Raw genomic sequence first — 15,369 nt, forward strand, 5'->3', positions numbered from 1 at the left:
ACCAATCTGGTCAGTATTTTGACCCTTAATTGAGCTAGCTGAGTATGATACGAGTTTAAAATGCCTCTTCTAGGGATTTAAAGATGCCTCTTATAGTTAGGGTCTGCTCATGACACATAATGAGTGATGGATTAAATACAAAACTCCAAAAGTGAAATTAACTGGGAATGACCAATTTATGTCCTGCTATATCAACACCTATTTTGCCTTCAAAAGGTAATGAATGTAATATAACAAACTCAATACAAGCTGAGAGTTACTAATCCAATGCAAAGTAGACGACACACACAGAAACAATGATCAAGCTTATGATGCTTTGTCCACTAGCTGTATGGGAGACAAAATGTTGGACTTGCTCGTCTCAACAATACACCCGTTCATCACCATCTCCTCCAGCATGAAGTGCGCTTTCTCCAGATGAAACATGATATCCAACTCACACTAGTAATCCACATAGGAAACAATCAACATAAGAAAGAATATTACCATAATATACACATCATATATTATTGGCCATTAGCTTACCACGTTGCCAAAATGACGATCCATTGTTTCAACTAGCAGGTGAATGAATTCCAAAATTGCAAGCTCATTCTGCCAAGTGTAAGAAGATTGGAATGTTAATATATGCACTTCTTCATGATTAGCACATGAAGATCAGATTCTTGAAAGTCAAGGAATACATAAGATAGTCACGGTTACTTAGATGGGTGCCACTACTAAAGACACAAAATTCCTTCCATGCCACACATAACAACAGGAATAAAAACCCTTCTTCTTTTTTCTTCTCTTCCCACAGAATGAAGATCAGAAATTGAAAGTCTAACTTATTTGACAAATGAATTTAGAAATAAGAAACAACTGTTCCCACCCCATTGGCTTTTGTTTTGTTTTTCTTTTCTTCTCTCCCAACAGAATGAAGATCAGAAATTTTATGCGTAGTTTATTTGACAAATGAACAAAGAAATAAGAAATAACTGGCTAACTGCTACACCCCATGGGCATTTAAATAATTTTTAAAAAAATTTTTAAAAAAATAAAAAAAAAATGCACAGCATACTGTATACCCACTTGATTGGCTGTTGATAAACCAAAAACAGATGTAAAGAGAAAGTATGTTTGACGATTATCAAGTTCTAAACCCATAAAGATATTAAAAATTAATAAAAGTAAACTTACTTCTTCATTGTCAACACCAACCATGAAAAACAGTGACGCATATCGCCTGTAGACTATTTTGTAGTTACGATGTTCCACAAATGAACACTGCTTACAGAATCCAGGGAAAACTGAGTTGTTGAAAGTGTATAGAGAATAGAAAAAAGCGCAACACATTCAGGAGTAAAGACAGACATGGAAATCTACACTTAATAAACGTACTAAAAGAAAAACTATCATTAGAAAGTTGATTAGTAATTTAGTAGAATTGCAGCCTCTTTACTAAGCAAATCAATCAAGTCATTAATATAAAGTCCTTGCCACTATCAGAGAAGGAAATATTTAGAAGTTAGAACTTTAAACAAGAGCCTTGTACAACCAAGCAGCAAATATGACTCAGCCTTAGAGCCATTGAGTGGCAATATATATGAAATCACCTCCAGCTTTGTGATTGTTGGTTTTAGTTTCCCAAGCACAACATAAATTGGGTATGAAAATAATGGCGCTAAATATGGGGATGTAATGGAAATGTTAAGTTGAATGGTGTAATTAAGATGTGCAGAAATGCAGAATGACTTCTTAATCTTTATTTATTGTTTTCACAATGGTGGAATACAGAGATTACCCTGAAATTACAAGTGTGATATTATAGTGGATAAAAATGCCAAACCCCAACTCTATCTCCCTCCTTCAAATTTATACTCTTAATTCAAACTGTTCCTACCTCCCTAACCACTCACATTTCCTCTAACAATCCACATTGTCAGCTCCTCCATCTCCCCATCAAACTTGGCACACATGCTTGGTACTGAAACTGTCATGTCTTCTGCTCATGCTGTACATGAATCCCAGATTCCCAACAGCTCTTGGGTAACCGTTAATACATAACCAGTCAATCTAACCAGGCTCGGTTGTTTTGTAGCCCCAAGCCCAGGCACAATTTTCTTTGGGCATATATCCCAACAGGGCTCTATGCCCCTTTGGCAAACCTGGTTAGATTGGTAGATTGTCTATTAACAGTTACCCAAGACTAGTTGGGATTGATGTATCATTGTATCACAACAGTAGTCTATGCCCCTCTAGAGGCTTTAATGCCTCTTCCAGCCTGAGCCTCGAAAGCTTCAGCCCCGCCAAGATATACCCCACCTTGGTGATTAATCAATTCTCCACGTTCCAATTCTACTATGCTGGCTTTCAAGTCTCTATTTAAGTCAAGAAGTCTGATTCTTCAATCTTAAAAATCTAGTTTGTACCAAACAGCACAGCATAACACAACTAAACAATACATTCTACTAGAAATTAATACCAAGAAATTCAATCCTAAACTTCATAATGTATATAGTCTCAATAGCCAAAAGAACAATCCATTCAAAAATCTCCCGGCCCCATATCCACATCGCAAAATTTCCATCATAAAGAGCTATATTTGCAAAGCTGTATACAAATCAACAATAACTAACATATTGGGTGTAATGAAGGCCACGAGATCCTAATTCAGATCAAAACCAATCTTTCTCAACAATTAAACAACGTAGAAGAGATAACGTACCTGTTGCTCATTCCGAGCGAGACACTTGCGAACGATTTCGCCCTCAAGCGCACGCCTTTCTTCTATGGTGAGGTACTCGTAGTACTGAGCTAGCCGAGTCTGGCCTTGCTTGTTCACCATTAGTATGAATCTGATCCCCATCTCCTTCTTCCTTTCTTCCTCTCAACGCGATCTCCCCGATTCACTCGCTCGGTTCAGCTATCAATATTATATACTCCTCCGTATATATATGATCGATCGATCGATCGTATACTCGTATCGAGAAGGTTGAAAATCTCGAGTTTGAACAACGTTAGCAAATTCAATCCGAGTTCAGCTGGGAATGGGAGCTAGACCATTCTGCAGCTTCATATCCTATGTGTATTTGTCTATTTGACAAAAAAAAAAAAAAAAAATTAATATAAAATTTAAAATAATTAAATATATTTTTATAATTAAATAATAATTACTTTGAATTTATATAATATATACATCATAGCTAAATTGTGGACCACGGTTCAATTAATGTATGTTGCAATAAATCGAAAAATTATATGAAACAACATTGCTTTTAGCTGTGTGGACCACGATCCCCACAATAACTATTGAATTATTGTATCACGATCTACGCAATAACTATTGCATTATTCTATATGAAGCCATAGACAATCAACAAGAAGACTTTATGGTAATCCGCATAAGATGAAGATCAATAAGGAAAGGGAAATACAAATCTACATATATATGAATAAAAAAACCCATTCTTATATTATTGATGATTGATGAAGTGTATTGATGACTTCTGAAACTTTGGTAATTTTGATCTAACCAACATAGACACAACTTCTTTCCCTTATTATTTGTACACTACAATTACAGCCTTACAGGTAAGAATCCATGACCTTACATAATAAATGATAAATCAATAAAAAAACTAGAGTGTAAATATTGATCTTTCCTCCCATAATTACAATAATAAGAATTCTTATCAATACACAAAAAATCCTCCTTCTGAGTAGCCAAAGCAGGCCTCAAAGACAAAAAGTTGCAGCCTTGGGTAGCTCTTCCTCCTGCTTTAATTCAATCACATCTCTTGTTCTCAAGAAACTTGGTTGGTTCGTCGAACACAGAAGCCTCGCCCACATCCTATCCGTGATCACGACGTGGTTTTGGCCCTCGGTGATTCTCTGCACATCCCACACCACAGTTAACAAACAGTTAAAGAGTTTGAAAAAAAACGGAACTATGATCGAACAAGTTATGTACAATAATGTTGTGTTTTTTACTAACGTTATAGGGTATGTAAGCATGTCTGCCGTTTACAGATCCAACTGTGAAGCCGGTGTAGCCCGCCATAGCTCCATGGACCGCACTTTGAGCGAGAAGCGTGCAGTAAACGTTGTCTGATGCATTACTTGGGATAGCCCGGATCATGTATGTGGGATCTGTCAATAAAAAATGGCTCAGAAATCAGAATGTTTGGTAAAATAGTGAAACATATCTGCAGATTAGATGGATTTCAGCAGTGAAAACTGACCTATATATTTGAGATTAATGGGCATTTTCTTCTGCTTGGAGAAATGATCCTGAAATAAGTCACAAAACATTGCAGCTCAGCTAAGAAATCATGTATGTTTGTTTGTCCTAGGATTATTTTATTTAGGTTCTGATTTGCAAATACTAAACAACAACTTTACCTTAATCTTCTGAGACAGCCATAGCCCAACATCTTCTAAAACCTTATTTCCTGAAGCATCCTTCTGATTAGCAGAAGATAATAATAGGTTCTCAGAAAGCAGCTCCTGTCCTGCACCTTCTGCTACTACAATCACCATGTGTTCATGTTCTTTGAGTGTTTTCTCTATGTACTCGAAAAGTCCCCCTCGTCCCTCGAGATAAAATGAGGACTCGGGGATCAAGCAGCAATCAACATCTCGGCTGGCAAGCGTGGCATACATGGCTATAAACCCTGCATATATATATACTCCACTGTCAAAATGCTGCACACTACATACACTAATGCAAACCATTTGGAATATAATATATATGAAGCGTTACCGCTATAGCACCCCATTAACTTCACAAGACCGATGCCATTCTCAGTGCTCGTGGCCTCAACATGTGCAGCGCTGATGGCTCGTTGTGCTTCCTCAACAGCAGTGTCGAAACCAAAAGATTTGTCTATGACCTGTGAGACCAAGAAGGCAAAGAAATGAGCACAGATAGCTCCTTAATTGTGCTAATTTTTATGGCTACTTTGCTCTCATTACCGGAATATCGTTATCAATGGTCTTGGGAATTCCAGCAACTGCAACTTGGAGACCGCGCCTTTTAATATCCTGCAGCACAGCAAGAACAACATATTCAACAATCTGGGAAACTAAGGAACATCATTATAATCACAGATGGTATATATATTGGTATACCTCAAAAATCACTGATGCTCCCCTCTGAGTGCCATCTCCTCCAATTATATAAACCTTGAAGAAACACAGACACCATTAATCATGTCAACTGCCTCACTGGACTTTATCAATTAAGGCAATACAACAACAAATCCAGAATCAGGCCATGAAAACCTGTGTATATCTTTACCTGATTAATCCCGCGGTCTTGAATGCAGTCTACTATATTCTTGGTATTGTGCCCCCCTCGAGATGTCCCAAGAATGGTTCCCCCGCGTTTATGGATATCATTTACAACCTTGGGTGTTAAATGGACCAAGTTTTTCGAGTAAAAGCCTTTATATCCTCCCTGCAGACCCAAAATTTGTTTCATTAGACTCAATAGAGAAAGGCAGCAGCAAACTGCAAATTAAAGACAAATTTATGTGTGAAATGTGTACTTACATCTATTCCCATGACTTTCTTTACACCATACATGTGGTGCAAGCCACATACTATTTCTCTTATCACTGTGTTCAGGCCAGGACATAATCCTCCACATGTAACAATACATGCATTCACCTCTTCTGACTTGAAATAAACCTGAAAAGATATCAAAGATTTATATTGAATTGATTCACACCATGATGATTGATGTCCAATTCCTTGACATTTGACAAACTAGACCACCTTAAAACTCACCTTTTGGTGAGGTCCTGCACGACGAAAATGTGTTCCTCTTGGGCTATCCTTGTGAACAATTACCTATAAAAGAATTATTGAATTAATAAAGATTCTCAAGAAAAGTACCCTTAAATTTGAGAAACATATAGGTTTACAAAGTCATGTATTAGATTAACTAATTGATTGGATTCAATATTTTATAATTTAATGTAGTTCTAAAAAAAAATAATAATAATAATAATTTAATGTAGTTTAGCACATGTGCAACTATGGTCCCCAAATATTCTGAGTACACCTATCAAGTACCAAATTTTATTTGTTATTTATGGAAAAGGACTGACCTTTTCGGCAACTGTGTCATGCACATCGACAAAGTACTGCCTGTAAATTAAAAAAAGTTGTAAAAAACATCAAACAAAATTGGAATCTTGGGTTCTGTCAAAAAAAATTGGAATCTTGGGTTACTATTTTTGGACAAAATAACAGCTGAAAGACAAAAAGAGAAGAAGAATATGAAACAACTTACGGAGTACTTAACAACAGAATATGAAGGATTTTCTTGCAAAGGGTTAGGATATGTCTGCAACAGAAAACAAGAAAATAAGAAAAGCCCGAAGCTTTATGCCGTGTTCTGTTTCATTTGAATTGCCCATTCCTAATATTTATGGAACAAATCATTTTAAGGACAGAGAGAGAGTATACAGGGAGATTGGGAACATAATCCGACAAGTGAGGAACATCCTCAAGAACGTAACCGTCGTCGCCGTTCACCGTCTTCAGCTTCGGCTGCACTGCGAAACCCTCTGATCCCATTCTAAACTTTATTTCTCAAATTCAGGATCACAATTCGCCGCCGGCCGGCAACAAACTTTATATTTGGCCTCTGTTTCCTCTCTGTATATGATTAGGACTGATATTATTGAATACTAATAATTGTAGGATACAATATAAATATATATACACACAGGAAGTGTTGCACTATAACTAGGATTACAAGAGTTCTAAATTCTAATATATATATATATAGGGGGTGCTGGAAAACTCTGACTATTGCTATGGTTTTCTCAAGTTTAGCAGCCTATGAAGACAGTTTTGAAATGCATTCAAAAACGTGAGTATGCGTAAAAGTGTGCGTCTGGAAGAAAACAAAAACAATTGGCTTCAATTTTCTCGTGGGTTTTGACGTTTTGTCTTGACTTCATATGAGCTCATGAAAAGTAGGAAGGTGAACGGGAGAAGCTAGGAAGGTGGAGATGAATAACTAAATTACGCGGGAACATTTGGTTTATATGAGTGGCGGGATCAGAAAATTATCCCGCCAAACTATTATCAAATTTAGAGTTCAACTAAGCCACTCAAACCATTAGCAATTTGTACATAAATATAGATTTTATATATAATTTAATAATATATGTATATACATACATACATATATATAAAGGGGTGGGATGGGGTACCCCTCCGCTGTGGCTCCGCCACTTACTGTAGTTATATCTAATTTGGGCGATACACTGGGCAAGGTTTGATGGCTAAGATATAATGCTTATTTAAATTTATTTTTTTTTTGTTTAGTTAATGTCATATGAGGTCCTTTGAGTACAGTGATTTTGCCATGTTTAATACTAAATCTTTAAGAAGTCATATGATTGGATATAATTGAAACACGCTTTGTGCGTATGATATACATGTTCCAACTTGAGGGGAGTGTTGAAACACAAAAGTTGTGTCGGTAGAAATATGTCTCTAGAATTGTATATGAATTTTTGAGTCTGTATACATATGTATGCTCCCCTCCATTGAGACAAGAGAGTAATACAACAAATTCTTATCATCTTTCTTAACATGCGGTGCCCGTTAACCCGCATGAGGCGAGCTGGGTTACAGAATTCTATTCTAATGGCTTCGCAAGTTGGCCCGTAAAAATTACAACTCATTGTAGGACCGGCCAGCCCACATTGACACTGCTAGGGTTAGGATAGTCTAAAACATTTTGATATCAGATCCAGGGACAAGTCCGATTGGGTTCATATAACACTCCAACGAAGACATTTTTATATGTTTAATTTTGGATTTAAAAAAAAAAAAAAGGAAAGGGAAATAAACATCTACATATAAATAAACAAATAAATCATTCTTATATTATTGATTAATGAAGTGTACTGACTTCTGAAACTTTGGTAATTTTGATCTAACCTACATAAACTGATAAACATAACTTCTTTCCCTTATTTATACTACAGTTACAGGTAAGTACCCATGCCCTTACATAGTATGTAAATGATAAATCAATACAAAAACTAGAGTGTAAATATTGATCTTTTCCATATTAAAAATAATAAGAACTCTTATCAGTACACAAAAATCCTCCTAGCCTCACAGACAAAAAGTTGCAGCAGGGGCATCATCCAACAACTTGGGTGGCTCTTCCTCCTCCTTTGATTCAATCACATCTCTTGTTCTCAAGAAACTTGGTTGGTTCGTCGAACACAGAAGCCTCGCCCACATTCTATCCGTGATCACGACGTGGTTTTGGCCCTCAGTTATTCTCTGCACATCCCACAGTTAACAAAAAGTTAAGAGTTTGAAAAAATGGAACTATGAACAAGTTATGTACAATGTTGTGTTTTTTTTTTGGTTTTTTGGTTTTTTACTCACGTTGTACGGTATGTAAGCATGTCTGCCGTTTACAGATCCAACTGTGAAGCCTGTGTAGCCCGCCATTGCTCCGTGGACTGCACTTTGAGCGAGAAGTGTGCAGTAAACATTGTCTGATGCATTACTTGGGATAGCCCGGATCATGTATGTGGGATCTGTCAATAAGAAATGGCTCAGAAATCAGAATGTTTGGTGAAATATTGAAACATATCTGCAGATTAGATGGAGTTTAGCAGTGAAAACTGACCTATATATTTGAGATTAATGGGCATTTTCTTCTGCTTGGAGAAATGATCCTGCAATAAGTCACAAAACATTGCAGCTCAGCTAAGAAACCATGTTTGTTTGTCCTAGGATTCTTTAGGTTCTGATTTGCAAATACTAAACAACAACTTTACCTTAATCTTCTGAGACAGCCATAGCCCAATATCTTGTAAAACCTTATTTCCTGAAGCATCCTTCTGATTAGCATCAGACAAGAGGCTCTCAGAAAGCAGCTCCTGTCCTGCACCTTCTGCTACAACAATCACCATGTGTTCATGTTCTTTGAGTGTTTTCTCTATGTACTCGAAAAGTCCCCCTGGTCCCTCGAGATAAAATGGGGATTCGGGAATCAAGCAGCAATCAACATCTCGGCTGGCAAGCGTGGCATACATGGCTATAAACCCTGCATATACACTCCTCCACTGTCAAAATTCTACACCTGCACTGTTTATATAAACCATTTGGAATATATATATATATATATATATATATATATATATATATATATATATATGGAACATTACCGCTATGGCGCCCCATTAACTTCACAAGACCGATGCCATTCTCAGTGCTCGTAGCCTCAACATGTGCAGCGCTGATGGCTCGTTGTGCTTCCTCAACAGCAGTGTCGAAACCAAAAGATTTGTCTATGACCTGTGAGACCAAGAAGGCAGAGAAATTAGCACAGATAGCTCCTTAATTGTGTGAAGTTTTTCTATGGCTAGCTTGCTGAATTATTAACTCATTACCGGAATATCGTTATCAATGGTCTTGGGAATTCCAGCAACAGCGACTTGGAGACCACGCCTTTTAATTTCCTGCAACACAGAATGAACAACATATTCAACAATCTGGGAAACTAATGAACATGATTTGACTCCTAGATGGTTTATTGGCATACCTCAAAAATCACTTCTGCTCCCTTCTGAGTGCCATCTCCTCCAATTATATAAACCTTGAAGAAACACAGACACCATTAGTCATCTCAACTGTCTCACTGGACATTTATCAAGGCAATATAAAAACAAAATCCAGAATCAGACCAACGAAACCATTGTATCTTTACCTGATTAATCCCGCGGTCTTGAATGCAGTCTACTATCTTCTTGGTATTGTGCCCCCCTCGAGATGTCCCAAGAATGGTTCCCCCACGTTTATGGATATCGTTTACAACCTTGGGTGTTAAATGGACCAAGTTTTTCGAGTAAAAGCCTTTATATCCTCCCTGCAGACCCAAATTTGGTTTCATTAAACTCAAAAGAGAAAGGCAGCAAACTGCAAACACACAAGTTTATGTCTGAAATGTGTACTTACATCTATTCCCATGACTTTCTTTACACCATACATGTGGTGCAAGCCACATACAATCTCTCTTATCACTGTGTTCAGGCCAGGACATAATCCTCCACATGTAACAATACATGCATTCACCTCATCTGACTTGAAATAAACCTAAATCATATCAAAGATTTAGCTTGATTCACACCATGATGTCCAATTTTTTGACATTTCACAAACCAGACCACCTTAAAACTCACCTTTTGGCGCGGTCCTGCACGACGAAAATGTGTTCCTCTTGGACTATTCTTGTGAACAACTACCTGTAAAAGAATTACTGAATTAATAAAGATGCTCAAGAAAAGTACTCTTAAGCGTTCTACATTTAAAAAAAAAAAGAGAGAGAGAATCGTATGGATTTACAAGGCTAGATTAGCTAATTGATTGAATTCAATCTTTTTTTTAGTATGGTTTAGTCCATGTGCAACTATTGTCCCCCAAAACTAAGCAGATTACTTGAGCACAAAGATTTAGGCATGCTACTTTTGTCCTCTCAAACAAAACATCCTGAGTACTCCTAGCTAGTACCAAATTATTATTTGTTATTTATGGAAAATGACTGACCTTTTGGGCAACTGTGTCATCCACATCAACAAAATACTGCCTGTAAATAATAAAAAATTGTAAAAACATCAATCCATTAGAATCTTGATTTACTATTTTTGGATAAAAAAACAGCTGAAAGACAGGAAAAGAACAAGAATATGAAACAACTTACTTAACAACAGAATATGAAGGATTGTCTTGCAAAGGGTTGGGATATGTCTGCAACAGAAAACACAATAAAATTAGAAAAGTCCTAAGCTTTATGCCCTGTTCTGTTTCATTTCAATTGCCCATTTCTAATAGAGAGAGATAGAGAGATAGAGAGAGAGAGAGAGTATACAGGGAGGTTAGGAACATAATCCGACAAGTGAGGAACATCCTCAAGAACATAACCGTCATCGCCGTTCACCGTCTTCACCTTCGGCTGCACTGAAAAACCCTCCGATCCCATTCTAAACTTCACAAAAAACACTCAAAAAACTCAACTTTATCCCTCAAATTCAACTCACTCGATCACGATCACAATTCGCCGCCGGCAACCCACTTTATATTTGGTCTCTGTTTCCTCTCTGTATATATTGTGAAAGTAGGTGTATGTATGACTGAGAGTTCTATGTTTCTGTGTGTATATATATATGTGGAGGGCCCGAGGGGGTGCTGGAAAACTCTGACTAAAGCTATGATTTTCTCAAGTTTAGCAGCCTATGAAGACAGTTTTATAAATGCATTCAAAAACGTGTGTAGGCTTAAAGTGTGCGTCTCGAAGAAAACAAAAACAAGTGGCTTAAATTTTGACGTGGGTTTGTCTTTTCTTCATATGAGCTCACGAAAAGTAGGAAGGTGAACGGGGGAAGCTAGGAAGGTGGAGGGAAATAACTAAACTACACTAAATGGAATTAGGTGAACTTACTTTTCAAGTAACCAACAAATTAACTGTTTTCAAAAAAAAAAAAAAAAAACAAATTAACTTACAATTCGGGACTCAGTTGAATGTTGAACTTATAATCTTGTGGTTAACAGTTTAACTAACTTAGTTAGGGTTAAATTTTTTTTTTCTAGAGATGAAAGACTTATTTTTAATATACTAAATATTTATTTTTTGAATCTTCATTTTTAATATATTACTTGAAGCCAAAGAACTTGTGGTCTAGTGGCACCCGGTGTCCCAATTAACACTCTCACGAAAATAGCTATGAGCAGATACTACATTGTAACAGAATCAGTATTACTTGAAAACAAATTATTAATTAGCTTGCTCTGATCCTCCTATAAAATATATGTAGTTATGACCTGTACATAGTTCTCGTAACAAATGTTGCATTTTAAGTAACTCCGTACAAACGTTATATTATTTTTGCGTCTTTATTCGATCAAAACAGAATTTATAGTGTTTCTTGAAGAAATGTAAGTTACGTACAGCACAACATGCCATCTTGTTTTGTCATTTTCCATTCTAGACTAGAGATGCGGCACTAGTTCGGCAATGTTGAAAAAAGGGAAAATTGGAGTATTTATTTTATATATTTTTAACAATATAACTTATAGTATTAATGATATTAGTACGTGTTTACTACAATCTTAAAACGTTTACAAGTATGCACCATCAAACATAAATTGTAATCCTTTTAATTTCTACGTAATTCTTTCATTACAATCAAACTTTTCGTCGAAATTTACTAAGATTGCAATCCTTACAAACCATCTAACCTACCCAAAAAGAAACATAACATAATATGGACATTGTTATATCATATTAAAAGAGAAAAACTTATAAATTAAATACTACGTTTGTTTATAGTCTTATATTTTAAAGAGTATATATGATACTTTTACGTACAATATTATAGCATTTTCAAAAGTTAAAGTTTTCAAAAATCAAATGTATCTATATAAGTTAAAGACTTAAAGTTTAGAGAAATTGATTGCCGAAATGGTAAATGTGAATGAAACAAAGTAAACGAAAGGAATAAATGGACCTTCATCGCAGGAGGGTGGTTTAGTAATTATGACTTTGTGGAATAAATTATTGATGGCGTTTCCAGAGAGACATTGGATATTCCAATAATATTCTAGATTCTGGAATTGAGATTATGAGAATAGAAAATTAATTTGGTGATATGAGGTCAAGAATGGCCTCTGATAAGAGGGGTGACTTGGCGTGGATTGGAATATGATTTTTTTTCTAAAAATTTAGTTTAATTTTTATTAATGTTATTTTGGTTGAATTTGTTGTACATGGTATTCTTAACGTTTTTTCTTTTTGGTATTGTTTATGAATTATTATATATGAGCAAAGTTTATCGTACATAATCTCAATATAGTAACTATGTGTCCGCATAAGCAGCTCAGTTGCTTACAGGGTTGAAATTTGAAAACACTGACCCGTGATCGAGTTTCACCAACGGCAGTGTGAAAACATTCTCTCAAAGTGAAAAATCTAGCCTCTGTGTTCAGCTGAGTTATCATAATCGGAACGTGAGAGGCATTTGGAGTTGAGATTCAACATTTTGGAAACAACAAAAAATAGTGACTATGTGTTCTCTCAACATGTACAACATAAAAAAATAATTAAAAAAATGGTCTCTGATTATGAATAAATTACGAGGTTTGACTTAAAAACATTCCGGCAACGTGTGGCGCTGCTAAACCGCGCATGAACCATGAGAAAACCTTAACCTCATGAACATGGCCTAAATCCAACAAATAAAGAATATTTTGCCCACCTTTCAATGACGCTGTGTTCTTGTCCGTCGTTCAAAACCATGCATAATGGCAAGTTAGACTCCAAAAAATGAATATAAAAAAGAATTAGTGAAACAATTAAAATTAACATTGTTTTCATGAGTATGTCAATCACTTTATAAAATATTATGTATGTATTTGTATGGTCGTCAATTCGCCGCCCATAATAATATTATATCAAATGAAAAAGTAACGTGACATATATATGCATATTAGGTTGGAATTGAAGCTAGCCTATAGAGGAAAGAAAGAAGTGAAACTTGTAATATAACAGATTTATATATGATATAATTTAATCAAATGGTATAATAAGGTGGTAAGCGTCTTGTGCTTAAATGGCACCTTTGTGACTCTCTTTGAGGGAATATCATAGGACCGAATCAAAAGTTATCTCTTTTTTTCTTTCTTTCTTTTTTCATATGGTGTTTTCCTTTGATTTTTTTTTTCTCTAAGAGAATATGAGATTGTATACTATTTTCTGTAATGTATTATTACATTCCAATCGAGTTTATAAAACCTTACTACCGATATATATATATATATATATATATATATATATCATGCCTAGCCTGGCTAGCTATAGAGATGTATTATACATGAACAATTTTTCAGTAAAATATGAATAAATATTCTAATAATGTTGGAAGAAATTTATTTGTTTTTTAAATACAAGTATGTTTTGATGATCTCACTAAATATAAGCTTTTTATTTTTTAAATGATAATGCTCATTCCTACTTATTAATAGTAAACCGTAATCAACCTTGTAAAATTTTTCATAATAATTTTTTTTGAGTTCTAATATTTTTTTTCATACTAATTAATATCACTTAAAATGTACGTCAATACTCAATAGAATCAATTGAGGATCCCACTAGTTTTAAGGTGACTTTGCCACTATGTTGACTAACTAGCAAGCTAATTAAGGGTCGACATGTAATTTAGTCCAAAATTCAATTCAAAAGGTTTATTTGGTATACATTAATGGACAAATGACAAACACACATAATATGCAATATTAATAATAATAAAAAAAAGCACCCAAAAAAATAAAAATAAATGTTAAATTATGTAATTAAAATAAATGTAAACTTACATGATGTTTTAACTATTGTGAAAATAATCAATATAAATAAATAAAAATTGAAAAGAATGTGTAAGCTAGTGTAAAAAAAAAAAAAAAAAAAAAGCACAATATATACATTATTATACTCCGTATTTAATTATGTTAATTAACTTTAATTCTGGAAAGGAAAAAAGAAAAAAAGAAGAAGAGCAGAACTTCTTGGGTGTATAATAAAGAAAACACAATGTACTAGTAAACATTGTATCTAATTATTACACAAAAACAATTTTTATTTCCATTAGAATTTTATCACATTGATTTTATTATCTTTCTATCATATTTTATCTGTCATGTTAACTACTTCGTATTAATTGTTTAAACCACATATTTTTTCTTTACTTATTTTCTTTAACAATTTTCTATAATTTTTAAATTTTTTGTGTGTTTAATATAACTTTTAATATAGTTTATAAATTTATATATTAATAATACATTTAATATTATAAAAAAATTAAATTATAACTAATTTTAATTGGACATCTTAATTAAATTAGACACATAAAATGAAGAATGGAACATATTTAAGGCATGTGATGTAGTGAAATAAATCGAACATCAAATTCATGTATCACGGTGCACATGCGCAAGGCAATTAGACGTCAAATGAAACCTAATAAATGGGTTATTTCTTGTTTCACTTGATAATAACTTGTTTGACTTTATAATAGCTTGATTAACTTCATTAATACTTTCGATTAAGATTGAAAGGTCTTAAAATGACGGCTTGTAAACGTGGGCCGTACGTTTTGCAAACCATTGAACATGAGTAATGAGCTAGCTTAGGTTTTAATTTACTTTGTCAATGGTCGTACTTCTTCCCTTTAGGTTTTTGCAGCTGGTCAACGTGGACTGGTTGGTCTGCCGACTATTTTTAATTTTTTTCTTTTTTTAATTTAAAATTTAATATATGACATTATGATGGGTAATTCGCGGTAGTTATATTGT

The 15,369-nt window shown here is 34.6% G+C and overlaps 3 protein-coding genes across 4 annotated transcripts; all 3 read right to left on the minus strand.

Moving 5' to 3' along the window:
- Positions 1–110: 110 nt before the first annotated feature.
- On the minus strand, positions 111–3,047 carry LOC116013730 (AP-4 complex subunit sigma). The gene is made up of 4 exons (XM_031253636.1): positions 2,708–3,047; positions 1,180–1,266; positions 526–594; positions 111–441 (listed from the first exon to the last, which is right to left on the minus strand). Exons 1-4 carry the CDS (start codon positions 2,846–2,848, stop codon positions 307–309), a joined length of 432 nt encoding a protein of 143 aa, XP_031109496.1. The 5' UTR covers positions 2,849–3,047; the 3' UTR covers positions 111–306.
- A 384-nt stretch (positions 3,048–3,431) lies between these two features.
- Positions 3,432–6,649, minus strand: LOC116013729 (ATP-dependent 6-phosphofructokinase 6-like). 2 transcript variants are annotated; one of them, XM_031253634.1, is made up of 13 exons: positions 6,457–6,649; positions 6,288–6,334; positions 6,096–6,135; positions 5,773–5,835; positions 5,536–5,673; positions 5,282–5,440; positions 5,113–5,166; positions 4,957–5,025; positions 4,745–4,874; positions 4,384–4,655; positions 4,224–4,272; positions 3,977–4,131; positions 3,432–3,873 (listed from the first exon to the last, which is right to left on the minus strand). In XM_031253634.1, exons 1-13 carry the CDS (start codon positions 6,565–6,567, stop codon positions 3,718–3,720), a joined length of 1,443 nt encoding a protein of 480 aa, XP_031109494.1. In that variant the 5' UTR covers positions 6,568–6,649; the 3' UTR covers positions 3,432–3,717. The 2 variants fall into 2 exon arrangements, with proteins under 2 accessions (XP_031109494.1, XP_031109495.1); XM_031253635.1 differs by having other exon boundaries at positions 6,281–6,334; positions 6,457–6,642.
- Positions 6,650–7,866: 1,217 nt separating this feature from the next.
- Positions 7,867–11,248, minus strand: LOC116013693 (ATP-dependent 6-phosphofructokinase 6-like). Its single transcript, XM_031253584.1, has 13 exons — positions 10,898–11,248; positions 10,730–10,776; positions 10,576–10,615; positions 10,212–10,274; positions 9,988–10,125; positions 9,740–9,898; positions 9,575–9,628; positions 9,423–9,491; positions 9,198–9,327; positions 8,808–9,076; positions 8,657–8,705; positions 8,410–8,564; positions 7,867–8,301 (listed from the first exon to the last, which is right to left on the minus strand). Exons 1-13 carry the CDS (start codon positions 11,006–11,008, stop codon positions 8,128–8,130), a joined length of 1,458 nt encoding a protein of 485 aa, XP_031109444.1. The 5' UTR covers positions 11,009–11,248; the 3' UTR covers positions 7,867–8,127.
- Positions 11,249–15,369: the final 4,121 nt, after the last annotated feature.

The sequence above is a fragment of the Ipomoea triloba genome, chromosome 3, assembly GCF_003576645.1.
Source record: "Ipomoea triloba cultivar NCNSP0323 chromosome 3, ASM357664v1".
In the NCBI taxonomy this organism is placed as follows: domain Eukaryota; kingdom Viridiplantae; phylum Streptophyta; class Magnoliopsida; order Solanales; family Convolvulaceae; genus Ipomoea; species Ipomoea triloba.

Bases quoted from the DNA above. Each gene is read 5' to 3' on its own strand.
- LOC116013730 (XM_031253636.1), bottom strand. From the start codon at position 2,848: ATGGGGATCAGATTCATACTAATGGTGAACAAGCAAGGCCAGACTCGG. The intron at 1,267-2,707 runs GTACGTTATCTC...TTCTGTAAGCAG, and splicing joins TCGCTCGGAATGAGCAACAG to TGTTCATTTGTGGAACATCG. The intron at 442-525 runs GTAAGCTAATGG...GTGGATTACTAG, and splicing joins ATCGTCATTTTGGCAACGTG to TGTGAGTTGGATATCATGTT.
- LOC116013729 (XM_031253634.1), bottom strand. From the start codon at position 6,567: ATGGGATCAGAGGGTTTCGCAGTGCAGCCGAAGCTGAAGACGGTGAAC. The intron at 5,026-5,112 runs GTATACCAATAT...GCTGTGCTGCAG, and splicing joins GAGCATCAGTGATTTTTGAG to GATATTAAAAGGCGCGGTCT. The intron at 3,874-3,976 runs GTTAGTAAAAAA...TGGGATGTGCAG, and splicing joins ATGCTTACATACCCTATAAC to AGAATCACCGAGGGCCAAAA.
- LOC116013693 (XM_031253584.1), bottom strand. From the start codon at position 11,008: ATGGGATCGGAGGGTTTTTCAGTGCAGCCGAAGGTGAAGACGGTGAAC. The intron at 9,077-9,197 runs GTAATGTTCCAT...GTGTATATGCAG, and splicing joins GTTAATGGGGCGCCATAGCG to GGTTTATAGCCATGTATGCC. The intron at 8,302-8,409 runs GTGAGTAAAAAA...TGGGATGTGCAG, and splicing joins ATGCTTACATACCGTACAAC to AGAATAACTGAGGGCCAAAA.